Below are 20,879 nucleotides of genomic sequence, written 5' to 3' on the forward strand. Positions count from 1 at the left end.
AATCATCAGCCATTTCTCACTGTAACATACATTAACTGCCTCTTTACATACTTACAATACACTGCAGATTGCACACCCACCACTTGTGCTTGCTGTGTAATAGTGTTAAGTGAGTAGTAGCAAAATCCTGAACACAGTAATCAAAATATTGAATACGGACCAATTTTATTGAAATTAGACGTATTACTTTTACAAAACCTCATTCACAAATATCAGTCTGCACAAACACCATTTTAAAATCGAGGTCCTTCCCCTGTGATGAGTGAGTGAAAACTCTGTGACTGGGTCACTGCATGATGGTGGGGTTCTGGTTGAACATTCAGCATTTATTAATACTATGTACAGCACAAAAAGCAAATAGCCAATAATCTTTAGGGACCAGTTATATTTGCTTCAGCTCTCTTGGGGGGGAAACTAGAGCAAGCAGGTTAAGGCTGATCACCTGTTATGAAGACTAAAACTAGAGGATTCCTTCCTTTAATACAGAGCTTAGCATTGTAGATGTCAAAGTGAAATAAACATAACATATACGCAGCAGTTTGGCAGTGTCATCTCACCTAACACCTACTAAGTTCAAAACACTGAGGCAGCTTTTCCTTTGCTGGTGTCACTTGCAGTTTGCAGCATGTACATCTCATCGGACAGCGAAGTTAGATTTTAATATGGGATGAGACATCAACCAAACACACAAGAGTGACTCTGTTATTTGGTTTCCAACGACTAAGGTCACCAATCCTTTCTATAACAGATCCTGAACTGATTTGCAAATTTTTCTAAAAACAAAGCTGTAACAGGACAAAAATATCCTCCCTGTGTAACTGTACAAGGTAATTCCCGGGACTGGTTGGACACCATAATTTGAGAGAGAAACATAGATCCCTGTGCAAGAAAGCATTCAATCTGTGAGGAAGGAATGTGACTTGCAACATCTACTGTAGGTGAAACAGACTGTGCTTTGCTTCAGAATGCAAAAAAGCCCCTTTACAGTAAAAAAAATCCTTAGTCATAAGTTTACTTGAACATATTAAAACTAAGTGATTTCTTGTGCTGTAATTTATTAAAGGAGATTCACTCAAATGGCACATTATACAAGAAACAATGAAAGAAAATTCACAAAAGAAAACAAGTCAATAGCTGAGTATATAATGTGTTTTGAGTGTGAGGCACAGGGCAGTCGATTTTTGTGTCACACTGAAAACGTGTCTGGTGGTTTGCTGCAAGTGAATAACCAAAGGGCCAAAGAGATTAGATAAAAACATGTAAACCCTTTGTATTAAACCGCATATCATCTTCATTAAGGGAAATCCTTTTGGAAGAATCACTTTTTCACACTGTGTGAAGCCACTCATCGGTTGCTATCCCATCTCCTTCGAGTGGATCCATCACTGGGTGGGCAGGAGTCTCTGGCGGGTCGGGGAAGTGTGAGGGGAGGACAGCCTCTCTGAGGAGGTGGACGACGTCAGGGAGGACTGCAGGTGGACCGTCTTGTGGAAAAGCTTGTTGCTGATCAGCACAACCAGGGAGAAGAGACGCAGCTGGAAGTGGCTGAAAGAGTGGAGATGTGATCAGTCACTCACCCACACAAAGCAAACCATTTAAACAGAAGAAAGTTTTTATTCTACACTTACTACAACTTAGTTGGTGTCTTAGCCTCATTAGCACTGATGATGAACAGAGGGAAGAGGATGGAGAACAAGCAGCCACTAGGTAGAAAAAGAAGATAATGGAATAAATATATTAAAGACAAAGGATAATTCACGCACAGAGAACATGAGGTGTGTTTTCCAGATCCCTCTTCCTCTGGTTCAGACTTCCTGTGTGTTGTGTAGTTATCTGAGGGACTTTGTTACTTGTATTAACTTTTTTTAGGGCAGCAACTACCAATTATTTCAGTGGTTGATTAAGCTGCTGAGTATTTTCTCAATTAATTGTTTCGTTTATAAAATGTCAGAAAATGCACTGCCCAGAACTGCTTATTGAATCTAAATTAATGAGTCCATCACACAAAGATAATGAGTTTACCCTCATATAACATATGCAAGAGAGAGAAAGAGAGCGTCAAATCCTCAAACCACCTATTGTTTGGAATTTCTGCTCGAAAAATTAGTGAAACAATAAACAGATAATTAAAATAGATGCTGATTAATTTTCTGTTGATCAACTAATCAATTAATCACGTAATAATTTCAGTCCCACATTTTTTAAGGGGTGTGGAAGTATTTGCATAGTATAGTAGTATTGCAGAACTTTTCATTTTGCTTGACAGAAAGCTGAGATGACTTTTTTACATATATTCGTCCCAGTGGTTATGAATGAAATTTCAAATTACTTTTATCAAAACATTCCCTGTATTTCAATATTTGTCCAATCGTGCTGTCTCAACATGGGCTCTGACATTAAATGTACAAAACTCATTTCTTTACAAAAATTTTTTTTTTTCCTTTGCTGAACCCTTGCAAAGCTTTTGTAGACACACCTCTATGAGTTTTACTGTAACACTTGAATTTGCCATATTGTTATATCACAAACATATTGTGGAGTTGAATGGAGTTGAAAAAGTACATCATGAAGTAACTTGATGACTGTTTCTACGATAATATTGTGTAAAAACCCTCTGTAGCAACTGCAAAACGGAGCTCACATACATATTTACACTTAAAAGTAAACAGCAGGGCAGCAGCTAATGATTATTTTCATTATCAATGAACCTGACAGTGCATTTCCAGTAGTTTTACCTAATGATGTACGAGGAGGGCAGGGCGGTCAACAGAGCCATTGGTAAACCAAAGCCGAAGTAATAGGGCCAGTTCCTCTCAATATTGGACAGCCGTTGGTGCATCTCAATACCTTCGATAAACAAAGGACAACGTTTTTTTTTGAGTGCTCATTCAATAAAGTAATAAATTAGTTAAGTATAATGTAACCATCTCACCATGGTTGAACCAGCGATACTCAAAGCAGTAGAGGGAGTAGAGCAGAGACATGTGGAGGAGGCTGACCATCTGACCAATGGCATCAATGGGGAAGAGGCTAACGATCATACCCTAGAGGAGTATGAAAATACACAACACGATTATATTCACCAACACTGCACTGGGTGTGTGGTTTGTGTTTTTTCCTCTCATTTGCTTTAGAGCCTTTAGATAGAAGAGATTTTGTCTAATGTAAATCTTGAAGAAAATAATGCAGATTAAGTTGGGATGCATGAAAACAAGTGAACTGAAACAACTTCAGAAAAAAACAAACTCAAACTCAAAAAGCTTTTTTTATAATGTGAACTTTCTCCAAATTGACTTGAGAGTCAGGAAATGAAACAGTTTGCCTGAGATACTGTGGGAGATGCTGCTGATAGGAGCCATTCTGAATGACCATAGTGCAATTAGACATCTTGAAGACATTCTTCATGAACAGCATGATTTTGTGACTCACTCAGAAAAGTGTAAAAACTATTTGCACACTGAGCAGACATTTGGTGAATCTGGGCCTCTAATGACAGACCACAACAGCCACTTTACTCTAACAACTCAAATACCCCGAGTGACGACAGTGATACAGTGTGTCAGATACAGGAGTTCTGGGTGAATGCAGTAGGGTGTGACTTTGTAGTACTGATAAACAGACAATGACAGACAGGGGTGTCTGTGTAAGTCACACAGCATCTTCAAATCATGTATCGTGTCTGTGTTCAAAATGTACCTGAATGAGGAAGAGTGCCTGGAGGAGGAGGTTAAAGAGCATATCTGCGATGATCTTACTGACGCTGGGGAACGGCTGAGCTTTACAGCCAGACACTTCAAATGCTAGGTCAGCAATATCCTGCAACAGAGAATCACACACTAATGTCTATATCTGTGTCACTGTAGACAAAATGCAGCAAAGCACATAAAAAAAGTATATCATCTGAAACACTGTTGGTGGTCTGTTGCTTTTCAATGGCAGTATGAGATGACAGGACATAAAACGCTGCCTGTTGTGCTTTGTATGAGGGGTAGATACAGAGAGTGAATATATTTTGTGTTATTATGTCCTGATGCATACTAAGAAAAATCCAAACAAGTAATACGGTTTTCAGGTCAGTTCAAACACTGTGCTGCATGACCGCAGCTGCTTCATAATAAAAGCCGTCCAGTGATGCCTCATTCACAACTTATTTTCATCTAATTCCCACCAGCGCTTTTATTATGACGCAGCTGAAGCCACAGGACTCTGCATGAACTGTCTGATTTCAGTTCAATAAAAGTTTGTTTACATTTTTGTTTGTATATATCTTCTGTATATTTTCCCATTTTGTACATTTTCTGATAAAGGATCAGGCTGAAACACTGTTATGGGAGTAGTATGGGAGAAGCAGAGCGGGCTTTGTGAATCTCAGCCACACTACAGCCCATTGTGGAGTCAGCTGTAACTGTAACTCAACTATAAACACTAATGTTCCACTGAATTTGTCATGCAGCTGTAGACATGTGTAACAAAAGACATTTATGACCCTTTAAAAGAACACTTTATGGATATGAAATATGAGGCCGTACAGTAGGATCCATGTGTAGATTTAAAAATGGCTGCCTGTTGTTTCATTACATTATTACAACAAAACAAAGAGGGCCTAACCTGGAACCATATGGCATTGACTATCTTGCTGAGGACGAACAGAGGGAGAACCCAGAGGGCGCTGAAGACGGAGGTCAGGATGAATTCTAACCAGGACCACACACTGCCATGGAGGGAGGGGTCACCTGGGGCAAAAAACAACTTGTTGGCTGACTGGTTTCTGCCACTAGACAGAGAACCTGCCCCAGATTCACTATTAGCAATACATACCGATGATTTTTGCAGTGAGAGTCTGCAGCAGTGGGATAAATACCCGGTAGAAGAGAAACAGACTGAGCTGGAGAGGAGATGAAATGCTATAATTACTCTTTAACACTTGAAGCTGTGCAATATTTAGAAGGATAAGAAACAAACTGAAGTGGGAGGACTAATGTAGTGCTTCCTCCCTCACGCTACCAGAATCTGGTGTTTTGGTAATATAATTTCATGTATATCTGAAAGTTACATCTAGTTTAAAACACAACCAGGAAATTTAAAAATAAATTGATTGAAAAAACTGTAAAAGCTTTGGAGTTTTGCACTTATATAATCAGACTAAAGACATTTTAAGAAAATTTGGGATCTGCAGACAGCACCCAAAGGTAAGAAGGTCATCACGGCCACACAACATGGGTGTAGCAGTGCTGGTTATCTGAGAGATAATTTCTACAGTTCACATTTACAGGAAGGAAAAATTGTACAGATGCTAAAAGGTAAGAATGGGACCACATGTGTCTAGAAAAACTGCCATCCAAACTGTCATCACTGACACTTCAGGCTGTGCTGCAACAGTAGGTTCGGTATCTTACCCAGAACACTCCTCCATTCCAGGCACAGCACTGAAAAATCCTACTGGCTACTTTGGGTTCACTGAAAGAGAAAAATGGTAATCACAAAGACCATGACTGTAGATTATTAGAGGAAAAGTATGGTTTCACTTTAATACTAGTTTTACTTTTAACAAGTCTGTCCAGGCTGAAGGTATTTGTGGATCTGAGTCATGGATACTTATGGTATCAATTAGCAATTAGGTGTTTTCAAATGAGGGATATACAGTTAGGGCTGCATAGACTGATGACTATTCCAACACAATGTATTTATTTTCATCACCATATAATGTAGAAAAATGTCAAAACCACAGCCTATTTACTAGACAAACGAGTCACAATGGAGGCTCTGGGGATCTTGTTGACCTGAGTTCAGCTCTTCCTCTCAAGCTGTGTAAATTCCTGCTCTTTTGCAAGGATCGGTAGACCCTTACCCAAGACATCTCTTATCGACAGATAGATATAACCATGGTTGTTAGAATCTGTGGAAAATGGTGCACAGGATGTTCTACCTGTGAGAATAGCATTTAACTGTCAATTGGAGGAGTTGCATACCTTTCAGAAGAAGCTACTCAATCTCATAAATCACAATGATGTTTGCAAAGAATTAATTAATGATCCATGAGTATTTTCTTCAGTAGCCAGAGTCAGATTATAGTACTAAAGTGGCAGTTATAACAATATATATAGCTTTTTATTCCAGGCCTACTTGTCTGGTTTGCGCTCCTCACTCTGTGCCCTTCTCTGTGCCAGGGCCCCACTGGCCCTTCTTCTCCGCTGCTCTTCCCTTTTCTGCTGGATGCGGGCATCCAGTTTGGAGATTGTCCCAATCCCCAATATGGAGTCCTTGATCCCCTAGACAGCCCAGAGCAAGAGAGACGAAATACACATGAGGGTTTTCACTTATTGAAATGACGCCTTGATGTCTGAGCTTTTGCTTGTTGAGCCCAAGAATTACAAGGCTGTGTATAATTAATGCTTCAGGTCAATGTTCATCTTTATATTAAATCTAAATCATGATTACAAGATTTTCTTTTGAGTTGAAAAGCCCCATAAAACAATACACAGAGGTCTTGTGAGATATTCTACATTAGGACCCATAGAAATGAAGTTCTTTTAGGGTCAGGTGTTTCATGGCAGGTTTAACACAGTGCCAACCCCCAGGTTATTTAGTAAAATGCTCCCCCAGTCCTAGTCTCTCTGTGCAGCTTTCTACAATATATTTTTTGCACAGTACATCAGTCAAATAATGTCATATTCAATTTTTGTACAGAATTTCTGTGGACACTACAACAAATATATTATGGGCTCCACTGAGGGAGTATTAGTTCAGGACTATTGAATAATAGGGACTAATAACATGCAAGTGGGGCATATGTTTAACTCTGGACAAATGCCACCTGTTTTTTTGACTGTCACGTCATGACAACAATCCTTAACCTGCTTAATGGAACAACAATCAAGCAAACCTGCTATACTCACTTGCCACTTTGTTAGGTACACATGTACAAACTAATACAATCCAATAATACAATGAGTTGACTGCAATGAGCTCTACTTTAACAAACACCATACATTTTCAGTTTTTGTTGACACTGTCTGAAATGTGATAATTCTACTTTCTTTTTGTTTATTATAGAGGTTGTAATGGGTGGTGTCGTACTGGACTGCATTATATTGAAAGGTGTTAATATTTTGTCCACCCTGTTAACATACATGAAGGCAACAAAATATTACAACTTGGTTTACTTAATAAAGTGGCCAGTGAGTATATGAATGAATCCATTAGTATGAAAGCATGGAGCAGTTTCACAGATCACTGTGTAAGTACTCTATGTGTGTGTGTGTGTGTGTGTGTGTGTGTCTGCTGACCGTCGCAACATTGCGGAGGAAGGCCCTGACGCTGTCTGTCATCTCTGGACCAGCTGCAGATCCATCAACTGCAGAAGGAGGGGGGGCTGGTGACCTGGTGGTCAGCTCTCATGGCAGGGAGGGGCTCACCCAGTAACCTGCAACCACCCAAATCCAAGGAAGCAAAGTGAGGACACGAGCTAATGCGTTGAACTTGTTCTAGCCATTTACAATAATCTTACAATCTGTGGTATGCTAAGAGTCACAGTTGCTAGAGGCATATTCTGTAGTGAATTTATGAGTTTATTTGACATTCCCACCCACGTGAGCTTTATCTAGCTGAAAACTGAGTGTGATTATACAAAATAACCACCTTAAGTGCTTTTACTTGTTTAGAAAAACAGCTATTTAGGAAGTAGCTTGTTTCAGCCTTTTACTGTCTGACCTTGGCATTTCTAAATGTGGCTATTTTTAAAGTACATCCACGAGAATCCAACTTTCTGTATTTTATTGCCACTATTTTACTTCAAAGAACAATAGCAGTTACTACATGAGTGTATATGTAGTAGTGACACCTTCTGGCACTGAAACAGTTCAATGACAAAGGACTGTTTGGCAACTCATTATATATGTGCCATATTTGGCAGCCATATGGTCCTGATTCACAGCTGATATTTCTAAAAAATACCTCATCAATCCACCACATCAACCACATTTTATTTAAAAAATGTCAATATGTGATTTGTCACTGCTCCCTAAAATATTTCTTAATAGTTCTAATAACAGGTCTTTCCTTTGTGCTGGTGGTCGTCTAGGATGTAAAAAACAGTACATAGTGAATCACATGACGGGAAAAGAGGACACACACTAGTTCACTAATTACTCACTTCACAAACACTGAAGAGAGGCCAGTCTATCAGGAGCTGATGATATTAGCAAATGTCTGTTTAATGAATGCTGCCATTGTCATATCTGTTTACAACAGATCCATGGATTTGTTTGCACAGTGATGTTTTACAACAGCAGCCTCAACCCTCTGAGTCTCGGTCAGTTACACACGTTTTATAACGAGGTGAAAGAGAAGCGTTTATCCAGATGGTGTCTCTTGGTGATGCTGTTTATCTGTGTGCACGTTAGCGAGCTGACTCAGTGGGTTAGCTCACACAGGTGACAGCGGACAGCGTTAGCTGGCTCTCTGCGGCCAGCGAAAACGCTTAACAATTTCATATGTGAAGACCCTCACTGTGTAGCTGCTCCGGTCAGCATGATGCCTCTGCTCTCACAATCTTTGACTTTCGTTGGTTTGTTTAGTGCTCTGCTAGCTTGTCTGCCTATGTTGCTAGCTAACGCTGAACAACTAATTTAACTTGTCTTTTCCGTCAAGACAACACCGAAACCAGCAGATAAAGTCAGAGACAGAGCGCACAGTAAATCACGGTGTCGGCCTTACCTCATGCGACAGGCTCAGGGTTATATTAACTTCGTTAATTCTTTCTTTTACCCCCCCTTAATGTCACAACAACAACACTAGACAACACTACTAGAAGCCAGGGCCGAAGAATACATATTGCGCAAGCGCGGACCTCTAAGGAACATGGGAAATGTAGTCCTCCTAGTTGGAGGCAGAAAAGAGATGAGGGGAACGTTTAACATATTACTGTTTTAAAGAGGGGTATTTGGCATTAAATCAACGGTGGAAAATGTTTGTGTATGTGTAATATATTACTAAGGTTTTAGTGATAGGTTAATCTGTAATCTTTTCTAGAGCTGCATCTAAGGATTCATTTCATTACAATTCATCCAATTAATAATTTTGTCTATGAAGTGTCAGAAAAATAGGGAAAAAATGCAAAACTTTCTCAGAGACCAAGGTAAGATCTGCAAACATGTTTTGTTATTTTGTCCTCAGTTCCCAAACCTCAAAGAGTTTTCAATGATATGACCTAAAGCAAAGGCCCACATCTAAGAAAATGAAAGCTTACAAAATAACTAAATGAAAATGTCCGAATAGTTGCTGCTTAATTTCCTGTCATCAATTAATTGATTAATAATTACTAATTGTTGTAGTCTATTGTTCTGTTGGTCCTGAGGTTTTAAGAACTACATGTGGACAAACTATGACCACAGCTGTGTCTGGTTTTAGCAAACGAAATTATACTCCTCCACAGAGATTTTATGTAATGTAATGATATTTTCTCTTCTGTCTCAGTCATATTTTATGCATGGTTAATCAGCTATGTGTTAGTTTGGGTCTGAAGTTTTGTCAGGTGACTTGGTCATGATGTTGTGGTATCTGATGGTCTCTTATACTCTTTTTTTGGAAAACATCTTCTTCCTCCTGCCATTAGTGGATGACACTTTCTTCAGTGAGACTGGAGCTGAAAAGCACATCCCAAGACCTGGACCCCACTACCATCAGCAACTCTCAGATGTTATTCCTTAGTCAGACCTTGTAGCTCATATATTTGATCGCTGTCTCTCTCCTCAGACTGACCAGTGGACTAGTCAACAGGGCTTCCTGGTTTTCCACAGCTTCAGAGATGGCACCAGCTCTGGTCTGATTTCCCTGCTGATGGAGCATCTGTCTGTTGACTATGACAAGAGCGCTACAACTTCACCACCCACACCAGAGCACTCTGACTATGCCTTCATGACAGATAATGAGGCCATCAACAACATCTATTGTATGAATTGGGTTTCTACCCACACCAATCTCCACAGGCTGATAAGACAGATTGTGTCATCAATCACTGTGTCACCTTGTCTTGATGGAGTCCTCAGAGTTGATCTGACTTTGACTGACTGTTGATCAGTTTTTGACACATCCCTGTATCCACCAGCCCCTGTCATCTCTTCTGAGAAAGTTTACCACGAGCAATTAACAGCATCTGAAATCACAATAAGTACTTTATCAGTCCCAGTGGGTATTTACAGTGTTACTGCTGCCAAGTCACAAATAACCAAAACAACATAAGTCTAAGATAGATAGGAAATAAAATACAAGTACCTGCTATCATACTGAAATGAGTACTGAAATCATACACCACACAGTTAAGTAAGATGCAGAGATTATGTAAAATGCTGGAAAGTCACAGATGTGGCCTGGAAGTGCATAAACTCAACATTTACCAATACTTTAGAAATGAAGTAACATATGGGGCCTCTGGGGATCTCTGATGGTGGCTGAGACTATAAGGCTTCACACACCGGGAGGAGTTTGTGATAGAAAATAACAATCTATTAGACTGGCTGTCACAAAGGAACATGTCATTATAAGATTTTAAAGCAAACACCACTGTCAAACCTTGGTGTCTGTCATTACCTCTACTTTGAAAATGAAAGAGGTTCATTATAAGATGGTTAATGATCTATACCTTTGTCATTTACCCTGTAATAAATATACATTTTGTAAGAAAGACACTGAAACTCAGGAATGCATGTTTTTCACCTGTGACCAAACCTTCAGGAAAAGATTATTTAGGATGGTCAACCGTCAAAAAGGTCATTTAAAATGTGGGATATTCATGTAGAGCAAAGTCCTGGAATGTTTGAGATAATGACTAAAAGGTCTCTTCATGAATGTAGATATTTAAAGGGCACGCCAGTATTTTCAGCTTTTGAAAATGATCTGAGATTTTTCTTCAAATCTGCAACACAATTATGTTTTAAAAAGCCTTAAGATTACATGAACATATGTCATGGTGTATTCATGATTTAATTTAAGTGAAATTATGTAAGCATTAGTGGTAAATTGTACTTAAAGTAAAATTACTGTTGTGATGTGACAGAATGGACCCTGTCAGCGTTACATTAACTTGTACTATTTAAATATTTTGTATTACTGTGTAAGCAGCATTTAAATGTTTTAGCTTACTGGCCTGGAGCTCATTTTAATGACTTTATACACTGCTGGGTAGTTTAATCTGTAACAGTGCATCATATTTAACAGAATGATCATGTGTTTTGATGTTTAAAGTAACTTATACAGCTAAAAGTTGTGAAATAAATGTAGAAGATTAAAATGAAATAAAGTAGCAGAAAGTAAGAACCTTAATTAATAAATGTATATTCCACCACTGAATAGATGACAGTACCCTACACTCTCTTTTTGCTTTGTCCTATCATTTTTTGTTTTTACATTGTAATATTTGATCACTAATATTCACCTTATTTAATGGCACAGTCCAATGAACTGTTCTGCTTCTCATATATTGTGGATTTTGTCTGTCTGCTGAGACAAATCCATCTACACCTCTGTAGTGTAGTGTAGTGTTCTGTAGTTTCTTACAACTCACTGAGGACCACCTGTGAAAGTTAAATTAGATTCTTGTTATTTCACACAGCATCAGGAAATATGTGAATAATGGGACTAATAATTGGAAATTTTCTTTTTGATTTAACCAGATTTAATGCAAAGTTCAATCAAGCTAATCATCAATGCAAAGCTTATGTCTGTTAATTGCCATTAAGTTATTGCTTTAAGCTTTAACCAATGTTGTCCAAATAGAAAAGTCTAATGTGAAAAGAAGTTAACTCAGTTCTATGTTTCATGGTAAAGTTACGTTGTATTTGTAATGTTGAACATTACGTGTAGTTTAGGCCATGGGTGATTTATTTTGAATGAAGGCAGAGCATAATTCAGTTGCAGCTGTGGGTTTATATCAACATCCTGTCACTTCCCTCTGCTCTGCTGCCTGTTTGTCAGGTGTTTCTAATAAACTCAACAAATCACTGGCTGCGTTGTCTCACATGCGTCACCATAAGACACCACAATCTTTGTCTTCATTTCTGATGTTGTATATATTGAGTAATTTCAAAATAAGATATGCAATATTCAAAAAAAAGTCACCCACTATTGAAATGTTTAGAAATGTTAATGTAGGCTAATTTGCAACAAAGTCTGAGGTGAATATTTTGGTGACCTTTATCTGAAGATAAAGTTTTAAAAGTTTAAATGTTTAAGCTTGTGTTTTAATAAATCAATGTTGCTATCAGGAGTATAATTATATTGGATGTAGTTAGTCTACTTCATCCTCACCTGTAAAATTCTGGCAAAACTAAAGAGCAACACAGGCAGACTTTGTGGATACAGTGTGTTTGTTTTCCGTGGCTTTGCGGGGACACTCCCACGGGGCGGTGCCTTCCTCACGGCCGCATCATGCGTCCAACTGTGCTCAGATGCTGCTGTGAACTTGACCCGACCGCTGTCACGCACCGCCGATGGTTGTCCTGAGGATAAGAAATGCACACAAAAGGAAATACACACTTATCTGTCTGTGCATTGTTGGGTTCATCATGTACAGATACCTCGGGTAAGTTAAGTTCTCACTGTTGACCAGTTAGAGATACTTTGAGACAGTTTGAGCCTAATGCCGCACTTCACCGTGAATTAATGATCCGTCAAGTTGCAATAATGTCTCTGTAGGGATGTGACTATACTATTTTGTATATTTTGTGTGATCCTATACTATAAATGTGATGAAACTACGTAAAGTCACTACACACTACAGACACTACAATACATCTCTATGGAATAGGAATATGACTCTATATAGGGTATTAAACCAAATATAAAGTGCAATTGTAACAGGCTCTGTACTTAACTGTTGCTCATATAATTCTTGCTTTGGGTACATTGATAAAGAATGATTTTAAATACAAGTTACAAAAATATAGAATTTATTAAAAAGTAAATATGAAGTGTTTGTCTTGTCTTGAATTCAAATATGTTTGTGCTGTTTGCAACACAAGACGTCTGCAATTGTTTATCAAGCGGGTCATGCAGTGAATTCACACACAATAGGTGCCACATAATGTGAGCGTGACACAAATAGACCACAACTCCTCTTGCAGCATGCCAGCAGGGGGACGGAGGATGAGCAGGAAGGTGGGCCTGAGCGCCAACTCTTCCCAGTTCACCCTGGAGGGAGAGCCCTTCCACATCCTCGGGGGATCCGTCCACTATTTCCGTGTGCCGAGGGCCTACTGGAGGGACCGCCTGATGAAAATGAAGGCCTGTGGCATCAACACCCTCACCACGTAGGAAAACTGCCATGCGTGTGCCTTGTGTTACGAGCCTTTCAAACGTTAACAAAGAATATCCTTGCAGGCATGTGCCGTGGAGTCTGCACCAACCAGAGAGAGGGGTTTTCAACTTCCACACACAGCTGGATTTAGAGTAAGGAGTAGTTTGAATCTGACTTGAATACAAAACATTCTTGATTAATCACCATACCCTGTGCTGCTGCTGGGAGTGCTGTCCATGCTCTCATTAATGCACCTTAGAAATGACCATAATAAGAATGAAAACACCCTGCACCACCTCTCTAGCTGCACTAATAATGTTCCCTGCTCTAATCCACACTGGGAATACTCTCCCTTCCCTCTCATCATCTGCCTCAGTGCTCAGGGGACAAACTAGAGGCTAGAGTCCCCCCTGACAACAGCGGCATCTCCACAACAACAGCAACTTATCAAGTAATTAGCTACACAGTGATGATAAGTGAAGAAGGATATGATGCCTCAGCCGCTGCTGTTGCCAGGCACATTTCACACTCCTCAAACAATGAGATATGAGGTATAACTCACGGTCTGAACTTTGTGTTTGTGCTGATAGAAACTGCTTATTGCTTTTTTCTGTCTCGGTTTCAGAGCCTATATCAATCTTGCTGCTGAATTGGGATTGTGGGTGATTTTACGTCCAGGGCCGTACATTTCCTCCGAGCTGGACCTAGGAGGACTGCCGAGGTAGTGCCAGTGTTCTGCTGCATATAAATCCAGATTTTTGGTGCCCCTGTTGTCTACGTTTCAGCTCCTGGGCGAGGAATCTTTGTTGTATGTCATAAATAAAGGCCAAAAAGGCCTGCATATGTACGAACAAAAATTTCGTTGGAAGAGCTCTGACCAGTTTACGTCCCTGAATAAATGGAATTAAGTTTGTAAGTGAATTTAACTGGACAGCACAAAAGCCACTTGATCTGAAGCACAATGTGCCACTTTTTTATCGAGTGCAACCAGGGTGAGAAAGTCACATCTTGCTGAAAGGGAGGACTCGACCAGTTATGTGGAGCTTTGTCGAGAGCGTTAGTCTTACTATGCCACCATTGTTCTTGCAGCTCTGCAGCCTTCGTCATAACCAAGCATCTTGTTTTCTGTCTCTTTCCAGCTGGCTCCTCCGTGATGGCAACATGAGACTGAGGACCACTTACCCAGGATTCACTCAGGCAGTCAACACTTTTTTTGACAAACTTATACCAAAAGTGGTTCCACTGCAGGTCAGAAACAACACACTGAAAACAAGTGTATTGTAGCTCTAGTTCATTTAACTTGTCATCTTTATAATAACATGTTTGCTTGTGTGTTTTAGTTCAAGAAAGGAGGTCCCATCATTGCAGTGCAGGTTGAAAACGAGTATGGATCCTTTGCAAAGGATGAAAGTTACATGCTTTTAATCAAAGAGGTAATGTGACGGCTTTGCTTATTTAAAATGCCCCTTCAGTACAGACACACATGTAAAATAGATCTTGATACAACTGATCAGCCTTATCATGTTCACACCTTAAGACTTGACCGTCTGTTTTATTTTGAAAGGCTTTACAGTCCAGAGGGATCAGTGAGCTCCTGCTCACATCAGACAACCACAACACATTGAAGTCAGGGGGCGTAGAAGGAGGTATTGTACTCACACACACACACACTCACACACACACACACACACACACACACACACACACACACACACACACACACACACACACACACACACACAGACAATAATACACATATATACACCTTTTGATCTCCCTTCTTGTAGCCATCAGATCAGTGAAGCTGCAGAAACTAAATCAGAGAGACATCCAGGATCTGAACGCTCTCCAGGTGTGTACCTCACCTTTCCACATCATGTCACTGTCTGTTACAGTGGACGTCAACGAGACAGTTGGTGCTGGAGTGAACAATTAACAGTGGAAGGTAATAGTTGGGGTCATATTTACTCTCTAATTGTTATGTCATCTATTATGTCAGCCCAACAGCCCCACCATGGTGATGGACTATTGGACCGGATGGTATGATGTATGGGGTGACCTCCACCATGTGCTTCCTCCAGAGGGTAGAGGACTTTTCTTCTGTTATCTATTGATTTGTAGATGAAACTGACACCCCTCTATTGCTATTTTCATGCTTTCAATCATTCAATTAAGATCATATTCAGTTTACAAGGGTAATCCACCCAGCATCAATACTGCTGTCCAGGGGGCCTTTAGGTACATAGTTAGTTACTGAGTGTTGGCTCAAGGGGCTTTTCTTTAATATACTACAACACTTAACTTGAGATAAATCAGAAACAGGAATGCTGTTGGTGTGGATTTGATGCATCCATGTTAGCCTAGATTTGAGGAGGGCTAGTTTGATATCTATGTAAGTGTTTCTATGGACAATATAAGTCCTCACTGGTCTAGATGCTCTGTCAGTGAATTGCTTGTAAATTTAGACTCAAAATTTCAGCAAATTCACCTACAAAAACCTATAATGGTTGAACCCATTTCTGCACCTGAACACAGGTACTTAGCCAGCAGTTTCTTACACCCATGACCTCGCTGTCACTTAAAGGCCTTTGTTTATTTACCAGAGGTAAATCTTCAGTAAGTATTTCCTTTTACCTTTCACACTAGCAATATTTAATCTAAGCTGCTGTAAACAAATGCTCTCCTTAGTTTGTATATATTTTCCTACCACTTTTCTTTTTGCATGAGGAACACCAGCTACATGCCAACAATGTAAATGCAAATGTTTAAGTCAGGGCCAACAGAGATTTGAATGAATCAGTGTAACTCCTGGGAGGGAGGTCAGGAGAGGGTTGAAAAGGTTTCAGTAACATGGTGCAAAGGTATCATTATGATTTCCCTGTTGCAAGGACTTCTGTGTTTTTGAGGAGTCAGTTTGTTTACAGAGAACATGTTGACCCTCTTGTCAGATATGGTGTCCACCGTGAGGGAAATCCTGAGGCGAGGCATGTCTGTCAACCTCTACATGTTCCACGGAGGCTCCAGTTTTGGCTTCATGAGCGGTGCGCTCGCTGATCCCTCCTACAGAGCCCTGGTCCCCAGCTATGGTTGGTTCCTCTGTGTCATGTGCACTGTCACAAACAAATCAGTGGTGGCTTCAATGCAAATTTTAAAATATTTTATTATAACAGTGAAGCACTGGCATGCCAGAGCTGAGGCATAGTGTGTCCCCCTTATGTCTACAAAAGAGCATTGCCCTTGACACCCAGCAGGTGGCAGTGCATGATAGTTAATGTTTTCCACGATCATGTTTTGCAGATTATGATGCTCCGTTGTCTGAAGATGGGGAGTACACTCCAAAGTACCATCTCCTTAGAGATCTACTGTCTCGCTACAACAGTAAGTCAAACACTTCACTTAGATGAGAATAACGTGATGCTGTGGCTCGTTGCCTGATCTTGTCTTTGGCCTCTCTGTGCAGGAGGTGAGAGTTTCCCTGACATGCCAGCCCTGCATTACAGGGAGGCTTATGAACCAGCCATCATGTACCAGCACCTGTCATTATGGGATGCTTTGAGCTTCACTGAGGGAGTATGTTTTATGTAAGATTATCTATAACCTCTATGTGCAATGACAAGAATCGTGCTTTTCAGTCAAGTAGGCTAATTTAATTATTTCAATTTTCTCTGCAGCCGTTTAAGTCACCCAAGCCAGTAACCATGGAGAATCTACCTGTGAACAATGGGAACGGACAGTCCTATGGATACACGCTGTATGAGACTACCATCACCAGTGGAGGACTATTGAGGTCTGGAGACAACGTCCGAGACCGAGCCCTAGTGAGTCCTCACTGTTCATGCAGGCATGATTTCACTTGCTCTGACCTGATGCAGTATGGACATGGTGGCCTACCATTAACTGATATGCAGTAGGATCCTTGAGATATTTCTAGCTGCTGAAACTAAAGTTAAAGGAAATGTTTGATATTTTGGGAAACATGCTCTCTTGCTGAGAGTTACAGTTGATGAAAATATATCTGTGCACATAAAATGAATATAGAGCCAGCAGCCAGTTGGCTTAGGTTGGACTGGAAACAGAAGAAACATACTGGACTGGCAAAACAATGAAGTGGCCACTTCATATTGTCAGTATGTCCACAGTACATTTCAGGTCATGCAACACATGAAAGATGTGAAAAAGAGTGCTGTACCACACTTGATACATTTCATCCAAACGAGGCAGAGTTTATGTGTTCTGTAGTGTAATACAATTCATTTTATAACGATATTTCTCTTCCTAGGTGTTTGTAGACAGGAGCTATGTCGGCCTTTTCAAGCGCCAGAACGTGGAGCTGGCGGTTCCTGATGGTAAGGTATGACATCAAGCTGGACAACGAAGGCAAATGTTCAATAAACATCGTTCACAGGGCTTTATCGGATGTGATAGCTGTTAAAACTTGCAATAGACATAAAAGCAATTAATCCCTACAGGGACGACGCACATTGAGTTTACTGGTGGAAAACTGTGGACGAGTTCACCGGGGAAGGGACCTTGACAAACAACATAAAGGTGATTGACAGACAATTTGGAGTTCATTGCTATTGCATGCTATTAAATCACTCAAGCGCTTAGTGGGTAGTGTACAAGCCAATTTTGATTTGTGTTCTTACAGGCCTTGTGGGAGACATTTTATTAAACAACATCCCCTTGCGGGATTTTACAATATACAGCCTGGATATGAAGCCCAGCTTTATTGATAGGTTCGTAAACTTTATTGGATTTAACACAATGCATATCACTTTCATTTTGCTGTAATAGTGTGTTTGAAGTCGATGCCTCATTTCAGTCTTTATCAGGCACCATGGAAATCTCTTCCTGAAAATCCCAGCTTCCCTGGATTTTTCACGGGGAGGTTGTTTGCATATGGGTATCCGAGTGACACGTTTGTGAAGCTGTCAGTAAGTGAAACAAAATACATGTTTCCTACATTATGATTGTGTTTATGATGTTCTTCTGTTTTTGTGTGAAAAATCCTTAATACTTGTGTCCACAGGGCTGGGAGAAAGGTGTCGTGTTTATTAATGGGCTGAATCTGGGCCGCTACTGGTCCATTGGCCCCCAGCAGACTCTCTACCTCCCCGGTCCCTTTCTCAACAGTGGAATCAACCAGGTACAGCTGTGTATGAAGCAGCATTTGTTGGAGAGATAGGCTGACATTTTGGGAAATACACTGCTACACAAATACACTGAAAACACATGCAAATAGACAAAACACAAACAAATTCAGAAAACACCTGCTTTCAGGCCAATTGAAAAGATGTATGTACGCTAAGATACCATTAGCTTAGCTTTGCATAAACACCAGAAACATGGGGGAAAAGCTAGCAGCACCTCTAAGGCTCACTTATTAACATTGTATATATATATATCATATATATCATTAATTTAAGACACAGTTTAGCACATGATGCCCTGTAGAACTTCAATTGTGTTACCTTTGAATATAACCAGGATAGCCTGTGTCCCCTGTCTTTATGCTAAGCTAAGCTAGCTGGCTGCTGCCTCTAACTCCGTGTCTAGCACACACATGAGAGTGGTATTGATCTTGGATTACCTGAAATGTCGAACTATTTCTCTGTGTTTTGTCTTGCATCAGAATGGATCTAGAAGATCAATTTGACATTTAAAGTGTTTGAACACAGCAACTCTCTACAAGATCACTGTCTCACTTTTTCTGTTTAAATAAATAAGGTCATTGTGTTTGAGGAACAAGAGGGAGACTACAAGGTCCACTTTGAGGATACACCTGATCTTGGCATGGCTGCAGACATCCAGTGACTTTCATCGCCGCCTGTATGAGCGTTTTGTGTAAAAATGTGTGCTCTTTTATAAAGTGTTTATCACGTCAGATCAAACCTTCAAATTCAGAGGTGTCATTGTTGTTAAAATCATCGTCTTTTGTTTGTACAATACCTTCACCTCTACACACATGCACACAGCCCATCACCTATCAATCAAAGACAGTGAGACGTGTTTGTATGGGAGCAGTTTATATTTATGTACATACAGTACATTGAGTTGCAGTGACTCTTTACATATAGAGCAGAATCCAAGTACATCCTCTTGCCTGTGAATTCCCAGTTCAAGAGTAATAACTTCTGTTTGGGGAGGTATGTGTCACATTATTAGATTTGTATTGCTTGTGTGGATATTCTGCAGTGTGTGTCGGGCAGCGGGAAACACCTTAGCCTGTAAAACAAAAAAACAGGTTTATGGGACGACATGAGCTGAGGCACAAGTGATGTGAGCAGCTTTCAAATGAAACACAAGCAGCGAAGTAGCAACATCAGACCCTATCTTAAAGTGAAAGTTCAAGGTTTAAGATGCTCGTCACATCGATGACTGACCAAACTCTGAACAGTCGCAGACTCTGAGAGAATAATTAGCATTTGTAAGCAGCGCCACTGCAAGTCAGTGGGCTATGAAATCATCACTTCCAAGCCAGCCATCCGTGGTGGGAATAATTAGACTTTGTATTACAGCTATTTGAAAGGATGCACATCCAGTTTTTAGAGTAATGTCTTCATATCCCATTGACTCTCATAAAGCATAGCTCACAACTAACAAGTGCATGGTACCAGTTACACTGAAATAATAAATAATTCTGCAGAGAAACCTTCAGGTCACTGAGTGGGTTTTTCGATTAGCTTATGAGGAAACCTGGAGTAATCCGGTCCTAGAAATACTGAATCTTTTTCTATGTATGAGTAGACCTCAGTGGTGTTACAGCATATCAGGAATAAATAAATGCTTGAAGTAGATGACTGTAAGGGCTGACGTTGTTGTTAAACTCTAATAAATCAGTGCTCTGTGTTTTTCAGTGTGTGTGTATGTGTGTGTGCTCATAATGTGCAGTGTGCCAGCGGAGCGTGTGTGAATGTGTGTTGAGGAGTAACAGAAGTCCTAATTAGTGCTGGGTTCAGGGGGCTATCTAAATAGCTCAGTGTTGTACAGTACAAGTGGGGAGGGCTCAGATCCCCCCTTTGCAGTCTGTCAGTCAGTGCTGACTCACTTATGACAAGGACCCCTTTTATTCCTCTGTGCAGCCCTGTGCCCGACAGCCAACTTGCCGCAGAACAAAAGGGCCCTATTCAATGCTGATTGGATGGTTGGCTGGTGTTGTCTGCACTGAGAGGGCTCTTTATTGCTTGCTGTGCCATCTCTTCCTGTAGTTTAAATCGCGTAACATCCTTTGTCTCAGCTCCCTGAGGAGACCACAGTGGGCTCCTTTTGGCAACTCCTACCAGCGTCTCACATCGGCCAGTGCAGGCAGGCTTGTTTTTGTGCAGTTGTGCTTCGATACTCTGGACAGTACATGCACATGGCTTTGTGCTGCCTCCTCGGGTGGATGGGGTCTTCCTCCATTTCAAAGCTGCACTGAAGAGCAGCTACTGTGCTGTGACAATGTTTTTGACTCCAGTCATTGCTCTGAGCAGCTCTGAGGTTGGTTTGAGTCCAGGTGGAATCCCTTGGAGAAATGATTCCCCTGAAACAACAGTTTTACTGTTAATAGGGACGAACAAACAACAAGACAAAGAGGCTCTGTGAG

At 40.4% G+C, this 20,879-nt stretch overlaps 3 protein-coding genes across 4 annotated transcripts in view; 1 reads left to right on the forward strand and 2 right to left on the reverse strand.

The window, feature by feature from the left end:
• Positions 1–146: 146 nt before the first annotated feature.
• On the reverse strand, positions 147–8,836 carry ei24 (EI24 autophagy associated transmembrane protein). Its single transcript, XM_071460994.1, has 11 exons — positions 8,716–8,836; positions 7,287–7,423; positions 6,124–6,269; positions 5,397–5,457; positions 4,819–4,885; positions 4,609–4,733; positions 3,697–3,816; positions 2,933–3,044; positions 2,736–2,847; positions 1,629–1,703; positions 147–1,545 (listed from the first exon to the last, which is right to left on the reverse strand). Exons 2-11 carry the CDS (start codon positions 7,326–7,328, stop codon positions 1,383–1,385), a joined length of 1,023 nt encoding a protein of 340 aa, XP_071317095.1. The 5' UTR covers positions 7,329–7,423; positions 8,716–8,836; the 3' UTR covers positions 147–1,382.
• Positions 8,837–12,352: 3,516 nt separating this feature from the next.
• On the forward strand, positions 12,353–19,945 carry LOC139607930 (beta-galactosidase-1-like protein 2). Of its 2 annotated transcripts, XM_071461287.1 has the most exons (19): positions 12,446–12,577; positions 13,119–13,304; positions 13,375–13,443; positions 13,917–14,012; positions 14,431–14,539; positions 14,632–14,724; positions 14,856–14,937; positions 15,079–15,143; positions 15,291–15,375; positions 16,240–16,377; positions 16,589–16,669; positions 16,752–16,861; positions 16,963–17,109; positions 17,571–17,642; positions 17,761–17,839; positions 17,943–18,030; positions 18,117–18,228; positions 18,324–18,440; positions 19,022–19,945. In XM_071461287.1, the coding sequence occupies exons 1-19, from the start codon at positions 12,486–12,488 to the stop codon at positions 19,106–19,108; spliced, it is 1,908 nt and encodes a 635-aa protein (XP_071317388.1). In that variant the 5' UTR covers positions 12,446–12,485; the 3' UTR covers positions 19,109–19,945. The 2 variants fall into 2 exon arrangements, 1 of the variants encoding a protein (XP_071317388.1); XR_011684923.1 differs by lacking the exons at positions 18,324–18,440; positions 19,022–19,945 and having other exon boundaries at positions 12,353–12,577; positions 17,571–17,637; positions 18,117–18,166.
• The window catches only part of b3gat1b (beta-1,3-glucuronyltransferase 1 (glucuronosyltransferase P) b), a 29,417-nt gene continuing 27,841 nt past the window's right edge, over positions 19,304–20,879 (reverse strand). Inside the window, exon 8 of the mRNA XM_071461288.1 lies at positions 19,304–20,816. The gene's annotated coding sequence lies outside the window, so the exon portion shown is untranslated. The remainder of the gene's footprint in view (positions 20,817–20,879) is intronic.

This window comes from Trachinotus anak, unplaced genomic scaffold, assembly GCF_046630095.1.
Source record: "Trachinotus anak isolate AG129_WGS33_773 ecotype Australia unplaced genomic scaffold, CSIRO_AGI_Tana_v1 ptg000024l, whole genome shotgun sequence".
Taxonomy (NCBI): domain Eukaryota; kingdom Metazoa; phylum Chordata; class Actinopteri; order Carangiformes; family Carangidae; genus Trachinotus; species Trachinotus anak.